The sequence below is a fragment of the Vanacampus margaritifer genome, chromosome 11 (genome assembly GCF_051991255.1).
Source record: "Vanacampus margaritifer isolate UIUO_Vmar chromosome 11, RoL_Vmar_1.0, whole genome shotgun sequence".
Classification (NCBI taxonomy): domain Eukaryota; kingdom Metazoa; phylum Chordata; class Actinopteri; order Syngnathiformes; family Syngnathidae; genus Vanacampus; species Vanacampus margaritifer.
The window spans coordinates 2,114,278-2,130,667 of record NC_135442.1 but is presented as its reverse complement, the minus strand read 5'-3'; the positions used below and the strand labels follow the sequence as shown (position 1 = coordinate 2,130,667).

The following is a 16,390-nucleotide window of genomic DNA, read 5'->3' as shown; positions in this document are numbered from 1 at the left end:
TTCTTGCTAAGTTGTAAGCGATAAAAGAATGACTTAACTCAGTAAAATGCACTTTTGATTTTGTGCTGTTTTTATGCGTCCGATTATCTGTCTGTAATTGATACCATTAAGCAAACATTGCAACTGGAGATTTCTTTGTAAGTGAGCAGCAGGGGAGCAGAAGATGATTTCTCTAAATTGTTTGATTTGAATGAAATTCTTGCTATTCTGCCCTCGCAGCTTTGTGCAGCTACACAGATAGTCAACATAATGTTTCAGATGTTTTACTGATTTCTTCTTATTGATCACAAATGTATTGGTCCCTTCATAAGAATATTGTGACAATTATAGACAGTAGCGGCTGCTGGACTTTTGAAAATGTCCCTTTTCACCCACTTTGACATCACATCTTGACCAACTCAGGCCCTGGACGACTACCTGGCTCAAAATAACCGACAGATTGACGACATCGTGCAGCTGGTGCGGGGCAAGCTGTCCAAACAGAACCGAGTCACCCTGGGCGCTCTCGTGGTACTGGACGTCCACGCCCGCGATGTGCTGGCCTTGCTGGTGCAAAAGGGAATAAGCGATGAGCACGACTTTTTGTGGCAAAGCCAGCTGCGCTACTACTGGGTGGTATGTAACATATTCCCTTTTATTTTTATAAACAAACAAAACAAAACACACAGTTGGCTAACTTATGATGTGTTGTGCAGGAAAATGACCTCCAGACAAAGATGATCAATGCAGGTTTGCCGTATGGTTATGAGTACCTGGGCAACACCCTGCGTCTGGTCATCACCCCACTGACCGATCGCTGCTACCGGTAAAGCCGCCTTCTTCCTTTTACTGGGCAAACCCTCTACTGCTTCATCGGCTCAGTAGTCTTCCTCTCAATTCTTTCAAAATGCACCCAAAAAGACACAGGAAGGCAGCCATTTTGATTTCAAGCATTCAGTAGGAGTTGCAAGCATGACCCACCTAAATGGGCTCAGTAGCCTCTGAAGCAAGTTTCCCTTAACAACGCACGACTGTCGTGAATAGAACCACAGAAATGTCTCAAGAAGCCAGGACTGAAAAAAAAGTTACCCATTTTGGGTGGAAACAGCCATTTTTGGGTCATTTTGGCCATTTCTTAGTCATACATGCATCTTGAGATGTCCGATTGCTAGCTAATTTCAACGTCATACTCTGGACAGCTGCACAATGCTAAATTGCCCAAAATGTCAGTTTTCATTATCGTGTGGGCGGGTCTAGCATTAGCGGTTTGAGCCTCGCAGAAAAACTCTGAGCAAATTACGTATTAATCACATTGAATTCACCTTGTCCTTCAGCACCTTGTTTGGTGCTCTCCATCTCCATTTGGGTGGCGCTCCCGAGGGTCCCGCAGGCACAGGTAAAACAGAAACCACCAAAGACTTGGCCAAAGCTGTGGCCAAGCAGTGCGTGGTCTTCAACTGCTCCGATGGACTCGACTACCTCGCCCTGGGAAAATTCTTTAAAGTGAGTACAGGTTCTGACGTGTTCTATGTATTTAACTCATTCACTACCAGCCATTTTCACGGAAGCAATCCCCTTCACTACCGGCTGTTTGACTGATTTTGCAAGGATCACAGAATATTGTGTTCTATTGCTATCAAAACATGAAACCTACCAAAAGAAAGATTGAAGTCTCTTCTTTAAAAAAAAAAAAAGTATATTTCTATCTGTTTCCGTTTTGCAGCAATTAGCATTAGAATATAGCTCATTTTTATCATTATTCACAAATCTATTTAGAATTCTGAGTAAATTAGTTTAGGAAATGTTAGTTTCCTAATTTGCATTCGCATAATGCCACCCAAAAAACAAGCTCATTTCAGAAAGACAAGAAATAGGAAGACATATGGGAAGTGTTGTGAATTGTGAAGAAAGAGACACCATACTTACTGTATGGCTCCTTTAAACTATCCTGAAACTGCTCTTACATGTATGATAATGAGTGCATATGTGAGCAGGGCCTTTTGTCTTGTGGAGCCTGGGCCTGCTTCGACGAGTTCAACAGAATCGACTTGGAAGTGCTGTCCGTGGTGGCTCAGCAGATCCTCACTATTCAGAGAGGTTAGCTTTGTTGCATAAATCATTCTCAAAGTCAAGCGCTGTGAATACTTTGCAAAGTGTTCTCAAGAGCTTCACTTTCCCCACAATTTTTAATGAAACAGCCGTTCTCCAAAATGGAAGTAAAAACAGAGGTTAGATTGCATAGTAGTCGGATTTATGGATTTATGCCACTCCCACTTTAGGAATCGCCGCCCACGCCACGCTGCTGATGTTCGAAGGAACGGAACTGTCCCTGGACCCGTCCTGCGCCGTGTTCATCACCATGAACCCCGGTTACGCCGGACGTTCGGAGCTTCCGGACAACCTTAAGGTATTTGGCGCTACTTGCGAGGGCCCCAACGTACGAGTTTTTCAAATGAGCGGCCACCACGGGATCAATGAAATCATAAATAAATGAAATGTATATATAAAGGACGCCGCTAAGTCAAGGTCCGCCACAGGCCCTGTTCAGGACCGTGGCCATGATGGTGCCGGACTACGCGTTGATCGCGGAGATCGTGCTGTACTCGTGCGGCTTTGTGACGGCGCGGCCCCTCTCGGTGAAGATCGTGGCGACCTATCGTCTGTGCTCGGAGCAGCTTTCAATGCAGCATCATTACGACTACGGGATGAGGGCCGTCAAGTCTGTGCTGACGGCCGCGGGAAACCTCAAGGTAGGCGTGGTCACGCTGAATGTTTGTCCTGGTCAACATTAAGAGGAAAGCGCATTTGAGACATTTTCTTGATTGACAAGTTTGTAAAAAAAAAAGCTTGAAATGGGCTTTTCATGTGAAATCCTCAGAATAAGCATCACGTGAAAGAAAAAAGTTTGGCAATTTATTGTCCCCCATCTATGTCTGATTTTGGCTCATCTGGGTGAAGTAAAAAAGTCAAAATAAAAGCCCTGAATTTTGTCTAAAATGGCCAGTTTTGGCCTTAGGTCCTTGAGACTTTTGTGCATCTTGTTTTGATGATGATGAGGCCCGCTAGCTCAATGCTAACATGAATGTAAAACATGGCAAAACATTAGCATCGATAGTTTTCCCCCATTTAAGCAACAGAGAGGACAAACGGTTAAGAAAATGGATGGATATTTTGAATACATATAATATGGTGGAACATATTGACGGATAACATAGCAATATTAAAGCAACGTTGTGACTGCAGGTCGTACTTTAGAAGACGAAGTCTATTGTGTGTTATTATGTATTATTTACTCTCTTTTTATAAAGCACAAATTTATCCAATTCTATTTTTACTCATTAAAAAACAAAAACACACCAAAAATGTTTGATGTCATTTTAATACATTTCAGTGGAGATGATTTGAATTGCACGTTTTGAGTTGTAAGCGTGATCACGAAGGAAATTCGGCTCGTATCCCAAAGTCAGCTGTCTTCGGCTGCAGGTCACTCACAAACCTAATGAGGATAAACGATGTCGAAAATGGAGAGACGGATGTATTGCCAGTCATTTGTGACATAAATTAAGTAGTGTGGAGAGTAATTGTCATAATCTGACATGTCCTCTTCATGTCGGTTGCATTGCAGCTTGCTTTTCCAGACGAGAACGAAGACACTTTGCTACTGAGATCCATCATTGACGTCAATCTGCCAAAATTTCTGGCCCAGGACTTGCAACTGTTTGGGGTATGTACGAATAAAACGCCATAAGTTGCGCCTTCCAAAAAATAGGACTTCATTCTTAACTCATTTGCTCCCAAATACGTATAAATACATTCTATTTTAAATATTACAAGTGTCCCAAACACGTATTTATACATTTTTTTTAAAAATGTTTTTTAATGCTAGAGCATACAGAAGGCTTTGATGCAGCCTCTAAACCGCAGAGAACGATTGAAGCAATGGTAGTTATAACAAACGGCCAGCAGGTGGCAGCAGAGTACAAGAGATCAACAAGGCCCATGTTGCAAACAAGCTGTATTCCCCGCAGTTCTAAACAGAAATGTGAATAATAATGAAACTTAGCTATATTCTGATGGTAATTGCTGCAAAACGGAAACAGATAGAAATGTACTTTTTTTTCCTGATGAAACAAGAGACTCTAATCTTGATTATGGTAGGTTGTTGTCATACTAACATAATATTCTGTGGGCCTAGCAAAATCTGTCAAAATCCAGTAAAACAGCCGAGAGCGAAGGGGGTTGCGTCAGTGAAAATGAGTTAAAAAATGCCTTTTGTCCTAAACAACCTTATTCCTATTGTAATCTCCCTCTTATTAGAAAAAAAGCTTTAGTCTTGTCGAAATATCAGATTTATGGGATATGTGCTTAATGCTAATGCTAACACATAATTGGAAAACATAGACAGGTTAACAAATAGCATGTGGTGGCATTAATGTCTCATTGAATGTATTTGGTTCATTTTATTGTGGCGCCAGCCCCCATTATATGCAAAATGAATGCTTGTGAGTGTTGTGTCTTTCAAATGCAATATTTCTCCCATTGTCTTTCCCTCAGGGCATCACGTCGGACCTTTTCCCCGGCGTCACGCTCCCCAAGCGAGACTACAGCACTCTGCTGGACGCCGTCAAGGAAAACTGTGACGAAATGAACCTGCAAGTTACCGACTTCTTCATCGAGAAGATCCTGCAAGTGTTCGAGATGATGATCGTGAGGCACGGATTCATGTTGGTGGGCGAACCCTTCGGAGGGAAGACCTGCGCCTACCGCGTGCTCTCGGCGGCCCTTCATGATGTCTGTGTGAAGGTAGGGCGGGGAAAAAAAAAAGTATTCACGTTGCGTACTTAAGTTGAAGTACATGTATTTGTGTAACAAACAACAAATGGCTGACTGGTGATTTATAGAATTGTCAGTAGAAAAGTGCAAGTGAGAGCATACGTCTTTCTTTTTTTTTTTTTAGGGGGTGGGGGACTTCACATGTCTCCAAGTGTTGATCAATAGCTGATGTAAATCCCTTTACTGCTCGCTCGGTTGCTTTCCCTTCTCGTTCTCAGGGTTCGACTCATCTATTCTGCTGCCGAAACTCAGCCAATTTGTCAAGATCATCTTAACAAATAGTTTTTGATTGCATTTTTATCCGGAAAACCCTGAACGCTTGCCCCCACCCCACCACCAAAAAAATCAAGTCAAATTGTTTTGTGCTGAAATACCTAGTAAATATGTGTATCCGATTTGTCCGAGCCGTTGTGTTTGCCGTCACTATCAATCTGGCCCAACTGGCAAGTTGTGTTTACATGGCTGAGATGCAGGCCGGCGAGGAGACACATGAAGGCCTGCTGATAGAACGTCGGGGAAAGCCGCATTCATCACTGTCTCCCTCCGTGCTGCGCATCCACTCATCACATCAAAAAAAACAAGCCTACTTTTTCTTCTCTTTGAGAAACTTCTTCCATCATTGTTCTGAAGTCTCGTCTTGAAATGTTATCTTTTTGCTTGTGTCAAGCACATGGTCATCTTAACGACAAATATACGACAAAAGTAAGGAACTAAATACTTTGTACTACGGTGAAACAAGGTTGTTTTAACGAAAACACTAAAACTAAAATTCCAAAAACAATTTCCTTAACGAAATTAAAATAAAAACGAAAATGCTTTTAAGAAAAATGAAAACGAACTAAGACTACATTTTATGTTTACAAAACTAACTAAAACTTACTATAATTATAGCAAAAATGTCCTTGTTTTTGTCTTTGTTAATTAATTTAATGCATGAGCCTTTGGGAATCATTTTGAATGTGATTTTAAGTAGATTTATTTTGATATTAACCGGAATAAGGACGTCACACAAAAGTGACGTCATCTAGCAGCAGCCAATAGTGACACAATGAGGAGTGAAACAAGCGCAGGTTGGCCTCAACGGCAGCAGTTTATTTACAAAGTCAAAATCACCTCTAGCACAGGGGAAAAAAACACTGAACACAAATTGTTCAAAATTGGGGAAAAAACAGGACAACTAAATGCGCTCCACTCAGGGGGGGGGGGGGGGGAGGCAAGTTAAGGGCTGTGGCTCAAAAGCTGTGAGAACGCTTCCATGCACGGCATGTGACACTTCAGCACTTGGATGTGGCTGATGACGTCTATTTATTAGGTGGGTGTAATTGGAGGCAGGTGGAAGCAATCAGAAACCGGAACTGAGCATGACAGGAGGAAAGGCAAGTGACCTGGAGTGAGAGTGGGGTTAGTTCTTTCAAAATAAAATCAGAAAAGGCTGTTCCAAAATAAGAGCAACACAGGCCCACTTACTGCGGCGTGATAAATAGAAAAAAGCACCTTCAGATGATGTTGCTCCTATGGTGTTTTTTAAATATTGCACACAAGTAATACACTTAAAAAACACACACAACTAAAACTAATACTGAAACTAACTAAAACTAAGCATTTATGAAATAACTAAAACTAATAAAAACAGAACCACCCTGAAAACTAATTAAAACTAACTAAATTTAAAAAACAAAACTCCAAACGAAATAAATTAAATAAATAAATAAAAATTCCAAAACTATAATAACCCTGCAGTAAAACTCCCAACATATACAAGTTCATGTTTAGTAATTTTCGAATTTTTCACCCACTCTTTTTTTCCTCATAAAAAGGGTAGTCAAGTCAATATAAATATATTTCACAATAATATGTTCTATGTCCGGTCCCCACAAGTCTTAACACGGCATCCTGATTAAAATTGTGTTTGTGGAATATGAATTAAGCAGCAAAATCCACCCGTTTTGATCCATGTTAGGTGGTGGCCATTTTGCCATTTTCCACTTGCTGTCAACTGAAAATGACATCACAGTTGCTCATGGCTGGCTGAGCCGTGATTGATTGTTACCTGAGCCCTGCACAACTCCGATGTCGTTTTCAGTCGACAGCAAGTGACAAAATGGCCACCCCTAACATGCCTAACATAGATAAAAACGGGTGGATTTTGCTGCTTAATTCATATTCCACAAACTCAATATTTGTCAGAATATTGTTTTAAGCAAGTGGGGTGCATAGAAAATATAATTGTAAAGAATATTTTTGACTTGACTTAAATGTTTTTTTTAGAGTTAAAAAATTGTAAATTAAATTAAATTGTCATATTTTGTACAAAAAAAAGTTGTAATCTTTACAAGAACAAATATGTGTTTTGTTAGGATAAAACATGAGAATAAAATCTTATTTTTCCGACCTATCAACATATTTAGACCAGAGAAAACTACATGAGGAGAAGCAAAAAAAAAAAATCTTCTTTTTTTTGCTTTACATTTATTTTTGGTACATGACATTCTCATACCTTTTGAATTTTTTTTTGTATCGGATTCCATTGGATTGTGCTGGTAGAAGTTGAGGCTGCGTATTTGTTTGCATTTCTCTCCTCAGGGCTTGATGGAGGAAAACGAAGTGCAGATCACAGTTATCAATCCCAAATCCATCACCATGGGGCAGCTGTACGGTCAGTTTGACCCCGTTTCCCACGAATGGTCCGACGGCATCCTGGCGGTCAGCTACAGAAACTTTGCTTCTTCCCAGGTAACGACGGCATTTCATACATCCGCTTAGGGCTCGATGAAAAGGCATCTGTGGAAGCTTCTTCCGCCACCGCCACTTGCGACTCGATCTTGTCTTTCTTTTTTGACCTTCAAACAACGGAAAGACGTCGATTCAATATGGGCGTAAGGATTAAAGGATTTAGTCGCAAATACACTTGAGCTCTTTGAGTCTATTTTTGGAAACTTTAAATCTCCATTAATACTTACTTAAAATCTGTATATTTTACGACCGTAGGGGGGAGTTTTATGCATGAGCGTGCTTGGTTCCTCAAATAAAATTTCTATTGGCAGCTAATCCAGTGTATTTTGGGGGACTTATGTAGAAACCATCAATTGTACACAAAAGTTGCAATATAACATCACACAACTGTGCCACATATCTGCAACGGCTCGAAATCAATGTTTATTATAAATACATGACAAAAGCATGATTTAAAAGTCAAATCAAATACATCCTACTCCCCAGTGATGCTTCGTATTAATTGCTACAGATGTTTTGCTGTGGTGCAGACTTGGGAAGAAACGATATAAACGCAAACAATAAACCGATTCGGGTTACCATTGCCATTTGTTATGATTATTAATTCTGCATTGAGTAATTTTGAAAGTGCTCAAACTGTGAAAATATTTCAAACAGTTAAAGTTGCCGTTTCACTTTGTGATTATAGTAGAGCTGTCAAATGATTACATCTTTAAATCCGATTAATCACGATTAATCGCTTAATTGAAAAAGGCTTTTTTTCAACATTTTTTGCCCGCCAAATTTAAAGAGCACCGGTTATGTGTTCATTCTTTTGACGTTTAATGTTATGAGGACGTCTTCATCATTTTTGGATCCATTCTACATGCTCATCCTCCGGATTTTCTAACCAGTTAATTATTTGCATAATTTAAAATAGGAAAAAATGACCCCGATAGTTTGACATCATTGCAAATATTCCGAATGTCATACGCAAACATTTATTAAAGTAGTAAAGCAATTCAGCAAACACAATTAGGCCCGTCAAAACTGCTGGCTCACAAAAGCCAACAGACACCACATGTTGTCGCATCAATTTGACGGCGCTTGCGTGTCTTTTTCAGACCCCGGACAGAAAGTGGCTGATCTTTGACGGTCCGGTGGATGCCGTGTGGATCGAAAACATGAACACGGTGCTGGACGACAACAAGAAGCTGTGTCTGATGAGCGGCGAGATCATTCAGATGTCCCCTCAGATGAGCCTCATCTTCGAACCCATGGACTTGGAAGTGGCGTCTCCGGCTACTGTGAGGGATTTTCTGCCTTTATATTCCTGCGACACAAAAAAAAAAAACAATGAGAAAGAGGTTCAAATATATGTTTTTGTTTTTCTTGCAGGTGTCTCGTTGTGGAATGATCTACATGGAGCCGCACATGCTGGGCTGGCATCCTCTCATGTTGTCGTGGTTCAACACGCTGCCCACCACCGTCACCGCGGCGCACAAAGAGCTCATCGGAGGCCTTTTCGAACGCATCCTGCCAGCCTGCCTGGAGCTCATTCGCAAAGCCACAACGGTGCCGTAAAATGGGATTTTTTTGTAGACAGGCGCACAAGCGCTTGGCATTTTCGCGCCGGGGGCAAGTCCAGTTTACCGTGTTTGGGAATTTGGCCAACCGCGAGTGCGTTCTCTTATTAACACACCTGATAACTTGGTGACAGAAAGTAGACTTGAATTTCCAGTAGCATAAAAAAGTAAAGGCTCTTTGGCTTGCATTCTTCCAGGAGTTGTCGCCTACCTCGGACAGCAATCTGGTCAAGTCTCTGATGGATTTGATGGACTGCATGATGGAAGAGTTTCACGACGCAAACGTGATGAAGCGCATGAGTGACAATGACATCTGCTGTTGGTTGGAGGTTTGTATGGCCAAGATGAACACACCTATGAGCAGCTATTCAAAGGATGTCGCCGTAAAGGACATATAGTTTGCCAAGTTGATTTTTATAGCCCAAAGGACGTCCATCACAGGGCCACAGTTGTTGCACTTTTGCTGACATTTTCATGCGCTTGGGACCCCTAAAATACATTCATTGTCACCAGGTTACACACGCTTGCGAAAATTGCAGTTTTCAAGCAAGGAGATACATTTGTTGGAATAATAGCAGACCGCAATGCATCTGTGGCCCCGCCCAACCACTTTGTAAGAAACCCCCCCCCCCCCCCCGCCTTTTTTTTCTTCAGTCGGTGTGCTGGCGAACTCAGTAACAGGATTAGTTCTCACTAGGCACGCTGGCGTGACTACCGGGACCTTTCCCTGCCGGGCCTGGGGTTCATGGGTGCCGTCCATCTCCCGGTCCTTCCTTCTCTCCTTCCCTCCCCAGTGTTCCGCCCTACCACGCAGCCCAAAAAAAGAAGGAATAATAATAATAAAAAAACAACGATTCCAAGCTTTTCTTTTCAATGCAGTGTTGAATTCATTTTCAGTCCAGTGGCACTTGGAGTGACTATTTTGGTAGCTGAGCCTTTTCCTTCCATTCCCTGCGTGATACACAATTATCTATGTTTTTTTCCACACTCTCATGTCTTTCAATCACTGCTGTTGTCCCCCCACGGAGCATGTCAGGGTAAAAAGTCTATCAGCGTTCTCTCCCGTGATCCCCAGCCGGTCATTGTCATTACAAGCGTACAATTAATCAACCTTTTAACAGCAGGAACTAACACGGGACTCCAAAGTCATTTGCAATTCCCGCAGAATTCCTGCTGTTCTTTTCCCTCTGCACAACAAAGACGTCTCCGCTGCTCGTAGCTTTTAATGACTGTGCACTGCTCGGAACATTTATCCTATGTAAGATCTCAATACAGTCATTTGCACAAAGATAGTCAACGTTTGCTGTATTATAGCAATTTGGAAGTTAATTCTGCTGCTTTTTCTTGTTTCGTGCTTGGTCATTTATTTGCGTAATAGTCTTAAACATGACAATAACACTACAATTTGTTTTATCTGAAATGGAGCGGTACTCACAGCACACAATTATGCTTTTATTACCTGATAATCTCACGTGGCTAGAAATGGCTCAAAGGACCCAAAAATACCAGCTTTAAATCAAAGTGACTGACTTCTTGTGTGTTTTCGGGCATGGGTTCTTGAGACATTATTTTGCGTCTACTCATGATAGACAAGTCTACCAAATTGCATGTTGCTAAGTTAAACTAGCTGAATTTTCTTTTAATGACGCCTATAAATTTACTAAATTATGTTCAAATTCTTGCTCATTTTTCGTTTTCGGACATGCATTTTTGAGACTTTTTTTTTTGTGGGTCTACTTGTGATAGGCAAGTGATAGGCAAGTCTACCAAATTGCATGAAAAGGGAAACTGGTCCTGGGGCTGAGTTTTCTAAGGATTTCAGAAGTGCTCCCGAGCCAAACGATTCCCCCCCGCTTCCCCATCTTGTGATTTGGTGGCTTTTTGAAAATATCAAAAGGCCTCAAAAATGTCCAAAATAAATAAATTGGGTCTAAAGACATTTGATGCATTTTTGTCCTCACAATTGAAAAGTGTTGTGAGCGGTCTTGTACGACATCTCCTTCAGGGCATCTTCATCTTCTGCCTGGTTTGGTCGGTGGGCGCCAGCTGCAACGATGAGGGCCGCCTCAAATTCGACCACATGGTCAGGGAGATTCTGAGCGGTCCGCTTAGCGAAGAGACTCGCCTGTCCCACGCCATCCTGACCAAGGTGGGACCGCCCACAAGGCCGCTGATGATGCCGCTGCCTCAAGAGGACACGGTGTACCAGTACCGATTCATTAAAGAGGTCGGTCTTCTCTTGTTTAACTCTTTGACTGCCAAAAACGTTAAATAACGTTTAGTAAAATTCTATGGAGGAGTGCCAAAGACGTTAAAAGACGTTTGTTTCAAAACAGAGGTGAAACTAACCATTTTCTATTGTTGATTACTGAAAAACGGAATAAGGTAGAAACAAACGTTTTTTTTCTGATGAAAGATGAGAGTCCAATCTTTCATTTGGTAGTATGTGTGTTTCCATAGTCCAAACACATCATTTTCTGTGGACCTTGAAAGATCAGTCAAAATGCTTAAATCGGCTGGCACCCACGGCATCCCTTTTCTGAAAACGTCTGGCAGTCAAAGAGTTAAGTAAATAAAATAAAATAAAAGATTCATATACTACATTTTACTATTCTTGTTCTGGATTACAAATGAAATGAGCTTTGTGCTAAACATGGTGTGAGCATCTTTGCATGTCTTTAGTGTCTGTGCACGTTGTTTCTTCAAACTCCTTCAGGGCTCGGGTCGATGGGAGGCATGGACGGAGGAGTTGAAGAGCGCCCCGCCTCTCTCCCGGGACATGCAGTTTAACGAGATCATCGTGCCCACGGAGAACACGGTGCGCTACATAGCGCTCATGAAGCTGCTGGTCACCAACCAAAAGCCCACCATCTTCATCGGCCCCACCGGGACTGGCAAAAGTGTTTACATTACCGTAAGTGCCGTCTCAATCACGTTACCGCTCATGATTCATATTTTTGGAATGTATAACATAGTGGTTGTCAAACATTGTACACCAAGTACCACCTAAGAAAACACTTTATAATTTGTCTATCTATACTGTGTATGCTAATGACCCCTGCCCCCTCCCCCCCCCCCCTCCACCGCAAGGACTTCCTGCTGAATCATGTCGACAAGGAGGTGTACAACCCGTTGTTTATCAACTTCTCAGCCCAGACCACAGCTGCCCAGACTCAGAATATTATCATGTCCAAGCTGGACAAGCGGCGCAAAGGATTGTTTGGTCCTCCCATGGGGCAGAAAATGGTACCGGTTGACATGTTGTCATTGCAAGTAAACCCGGTTGTGTGATTTACCGTCACTGTATGTACAAATGTATTTGATCAGGTGGTATTTGTGGATGACGTGAACATGCCTGCCAGGGAAGTATACGGTGCGCAGCCCCCCGTGGAGCTGCTGCGCCAGTGGCTGGACCACTGGAACTGGTACGACCTGAAGGACTGTTCCATGATTAAACTGGTGGATATTCAGGTCATGTGTGCCATGGGGCCGCCGGGTGAGTAGGAAATGTGAAATCCATTGAGAAATGCGGGAGGAGGGGGGCGTTGATTTGGGAACATTGTCATGGAAAAAAATAAGACATTTTGAAGCAATTTTGAAAAGATGTCCTTCCTGTTCGGCCATGAAATTGTGGTAGACTGAGGTCAATGCAAAATATTTCTTAATTCTGGAATGTTTTTGAGAATTATGGAAATTTGGTGAATTTGAGAAATAGTTTCCTAGTTGACCTGAATTTAAAATTCAAGTGGTTTCCATCGATCAAGAAATGTGGCATGAGGAGGTATTTCAAATCTCTCTTAAATGGGGGATTTTTTCGGGGAGATGCGTATTCCTGAAAAATGTGAGAATTTGTCAAACGTGAAAAAAAAAGGTTCTGTATGTGTCCTGAAGTGATTGAATTGAATCGGTTAAGAAATGTAGAAGGAGAACTTAATTTGTAAAATGTCTGCATTGATTTGGAACGTTGGCATCCATCCATTTTCTGAACCGCTTATTCCTCAAAAGGGTCGCGGGGGTGCTGGAGCCTATCCCAGCTGGCTTCGGGCAGTAGTCGGGGTACACCCGAAACTAGTTGCCAGCCAATCCAGGGAACGTTGTCTTATAAATGCTAAAAAAATGTGGACATTTTGGGGGGAGAATGTGAAAGATCATTCCAAGGATGTCCTGGATGAGCTTAAGTTTGAAATTGGAATGCTTTGAAGTGGTTGAGAAAGAAATGTAAAAGGATTAGAATGTCGGAAAATTGGCAAAATCTTGAAGATGAATGATCGTTCATGTAGAAGCTTTCAATCTTTCTCATCTTGTCCGTCTTGTTCTCCAGGCGGAGGGCGAAACCCGGTGACGGCGCGCTACCTGCGCCACTTCAACATGCTTACCATTAACGATTTTGACGAGAAGACCATGTATACCATATTCTCCAGAATCATACACTGGCATTTTACTATACGGTAACGACACAATTACATGATCATATCCCGTCTTTTTTGGCAGTGTGCAGCAACACTCTAGATCAGTGGTTCTCAACCTTTTTCAAGTGACGCACTAAAATATTGATATCAGCCAAGTACCCCCTAACCAGCACAAAGCATTTCTGGTTGAAAATGAAAAAAAAAAAAAAGAAGAGTGCTTTTGCCATCATTGTCTGATTTATTAAACTGTGGAACTCTATTTGCATTTACGTGGTCTCTCTTTAACTATTTAGAAGAAAATCAATTCATTATAAATAATGATTTGTGCGCATAAATCAACAATGTGTGTTCTCGTTCGGGATCACAGTAAAGCTCTGTTCTCAAAAATATACAATTAACTGAATTTTAAAAAAGTGTCAACTTGGGTTGAACCATTCTGGTACGCCCTTCATGTACCCCGAGGGGTACACGTACCCCTATTTGAGAACCACTGCTCTAGATCATCACATATGTAAAGCTGAAGTTTAAGTACTATAAAGCCTTTAGGACTGGACGAATATGTTCTGATTTCTTTGTTTTGCACAAGCAAGCAACAAGCAATTACAATCCTCCAGCAGTTGATCATTTTTTGCCTTTTCAGGTTTTCTTTCCCAAAGCCTTTTGCGTCCTTGACCCCTCAGATTGTGAACGGTACCATGTGCGTGTACAAGGAAGCCACCAAAAACCTCCTGCCCACCCCCCAAAAGTCCCACTACTTGTTCAACCTTCGTGACATTTCCCGCGTCATTCAGGGCATCTGCCTGTCGCGGCCCGAAACTGCCGCGGATCCGTCCATCATCAAACGACTGTGGGTGCACGAGGTAAGACATCCCCGGAAAATGGAAGATCAGAAGTAAACCCGTCCGGTCCCGGCCCTTTGCAAGCCGCCGTATCCGTCTCATCTTTTTTTCGCCTTCAGGTCTTGAGAGTGTACTACGATCGTCTGGTCCAAGACTCGGATCGCTCGTGGCTGGTGGGCTACCTGCAGGAGGTGTTTAAAACTCACATGGAAGTGAACTTCCATCAGCTCTTCCAGAATCTGGACCAGGACCAGGATGGAGTGGTCACCGAGGACGACCTGCGCAGCCTGGTGTTCTGCGACTTCCACGATCCCAAGGGCGACGACCGCAGCTACCGCGAGGTGCTGGATCTGGACCAGCTCCGCCAAGTGGTGGAGTCCCACCTGGACGAGTACAACACCATCAGCAAGGCGCCCATGAAGCTGGTGCTGTTCCGCTTCGCCATCGAGCACGTCTCCCGCATCTCCCGCATCCTCAAGCAGCCCAGCGGACACGCCCTTTTGGTGGGCGTGGGCGGCAGCGGGCGGCAGTCGCTGACCCGCTTGGCGGCCCACATGGCCGAGGCGGAGCTCTTCCAGGTGGAGATCTCCAAGACGTACGGCATGGTGGAGTGGCACGACGACCTCAAGGTCATCATGACCAGGTCCACGTCGGGCGAAGCTCACGGCGTCTTCCTCTTCACCGACACCCAGATCAAAATGGAGTCCTTCCTGGAGGACATTGGTAACATGCTGAACACGGGTGAGGTAAGTGGAAGGGAATCACATCGAGAGGCAGGGTTAAGGTTCGAGTGGAATACGCTACCAGGTAGAAGTGAGATTGGTTTTCACTCATCATTGTCTCAAAAATGATCCAGCCATCCCAAAAAAGTTGATGTCGTCTGATTGCGGTTGTGACTTTTTCCAGGTGCCGAACCTGTTTGCGGTTGACGAGAAGCAAGAAGTGATCGAGAAAATGCGAGTGCTGGACCGCCAGCGCGAGCGCGACAAGCAGACGGACGGCAGCAACTTGGCGCTCTTCAACATGTTTGTGGAGCGCTGCCGCTCGCAGATGCACATCGTTTTGGCCATGAGTCCCATCGGAGACGCCTTCCGGAACCGGCTCAGGCGCTTCCCGGCACTCATCAACTGCTGCACCATTAACTGGTTCCAGGTTTGCGCTCCTGTGCTCAATAGACCTTCATTTTCATGTGCTTTCGTGCAGTCAACAATTGCTTAATTGTCCTTTCATTTGACAAATAATGATACAGTTCAAATAAGAATTCATTTTTATTATTAATTACCGGTAAATTTTTACAGTATTTGGTTATTTTAAGACATAATAAAAATACAATTAAAAACTAGATTGAATTATTTGATTTTAAAATGACTTATTTTACATATATATGTATTTTCAAAATCTATTTGATGGAACACTTGGGTAGTTATGATTTAATTACATAACAATAACTACGGAAGCACGGAGCTGCCAACTTGAAGTAAACATTTTTGACTAGCTAATACGTTCAAACATATTTGGAAATATGTTCGAACGTACTTGCAGGCTAAATAATAAAAACTTAGCATTTTTCCCACAGTGCCACGGTGTATTGACTAATGCATGCACAAGTTTAATTTTTTTTATTTATTTTTATTTTTATTTTTTATCATATCATATATAATTTGTTACTGTTTGCAGTGCATGATTTCTGTCATTTTTCTCCCATAATGCCACGGGGTATGTGCATGCGAAAGCCAATACCCTGTGGTATTACGTTTTTAGCATTTAGCCTACAAGTACTTTAGAATGTATTTGCAAATATGCTTAAAAGTATTTGGAAGTACATTTAAATTTTTTCCAAACACATTCAATCGTATTTGCAAATACGTTACATTTGAACGTATGTACGTGCAGATACGTTTATTTGCCAGTCAAAAATGTCCACACAACAAAATATGAATTTTATAAAATAAATAGAATAACAATATCATTTGAAAATATGAAAATATTTTACATTTACATTAGAAGTTCTTTCAAAGGAATGAATGCATTT

General features: G+C 42.2%; 1 protein-coding gene across 4 annotated transcripts in view; it reads left to right on the top strand.

Annotated features, from left to right (window-relative positions):
- dnah7 (dynein, axonemal, heavy chain 7) overlaps window positions 1-16,390 on the top strand; it is a 55,708-nt gene that overhangs the window by 15,924 nt on the left and 23,394 nt on the right. For all 4 annotated transcript variants that reach the window (XM_077579149.1, XM_077579151.1, XM_077579150.1 and 1 more), the window contains 20 exons: window positions 403-615; window positions 696-805; window positions 1,314-1,482; window positions 1,974-2,076; window positions 2,259-2,386; window positions 2,517-2,729; window positions 3,605-3,703; window positions 4,534-4,782; window positions 7,396-7,545; window positions 8,649-8,831; window positions 8,923-9,099; window positions 9,308-9,439; window positions 11,116-11,337; window positions 11,827-12,024; window positions 12,201-12,356; window positions 12,438-12,606; window positions 13,432-13,558; window positions 14,160-14,379; window positions 14,478-15,104; window positions 15,265-15,510. In XM_077579149.1, the coding sequence (XP_077435275.1) occupies window positions 403-615; window positions 696-805; window positions 1,314-1,482; window positions 1,974-2,076; window positions 2,259-2,386; window positions 2,517-2,729; window positions 3,605-3,703; window positions 4,534-4,782; window positions 7,396-7,545; window positions 8,649-8,831; window positions 8,923-9,099; window positions 9,308-9,439; window positions 11,116-11,337; window positions 11,827-12,024; window positions 12,201-12,356; window positions 12,438-12,606; window positions 13,432-13,558; window positions 14,160-14,379; window positions 14,478-15,104; window positions 15,265-15,510 (3,891 nt within the window). The remainder of the gene's footprint in view (window positions 1-402; window positions 616-695; window positions 806-1,313; window positions 1,483-1,973; window positions 2,077-2,258; window positions 2,387-2,516; window positions 2,730-3,604; window positions 3,704-4,533; window positions 4,783-7,395; window positions 7,546-8,648; window positions 8,832-8,922; window positions 9,100-9,307; window positions 9,440-11,115; window positions 11,338-11,826; window positions 12,025-12,200; window positions 12,357-12,437; window positions 12,607-13,431; window positions 13,559-14,159; window positions 14,380-14,477; window positions 15,105-15,264; window positions 15,511-16,390) is intronic.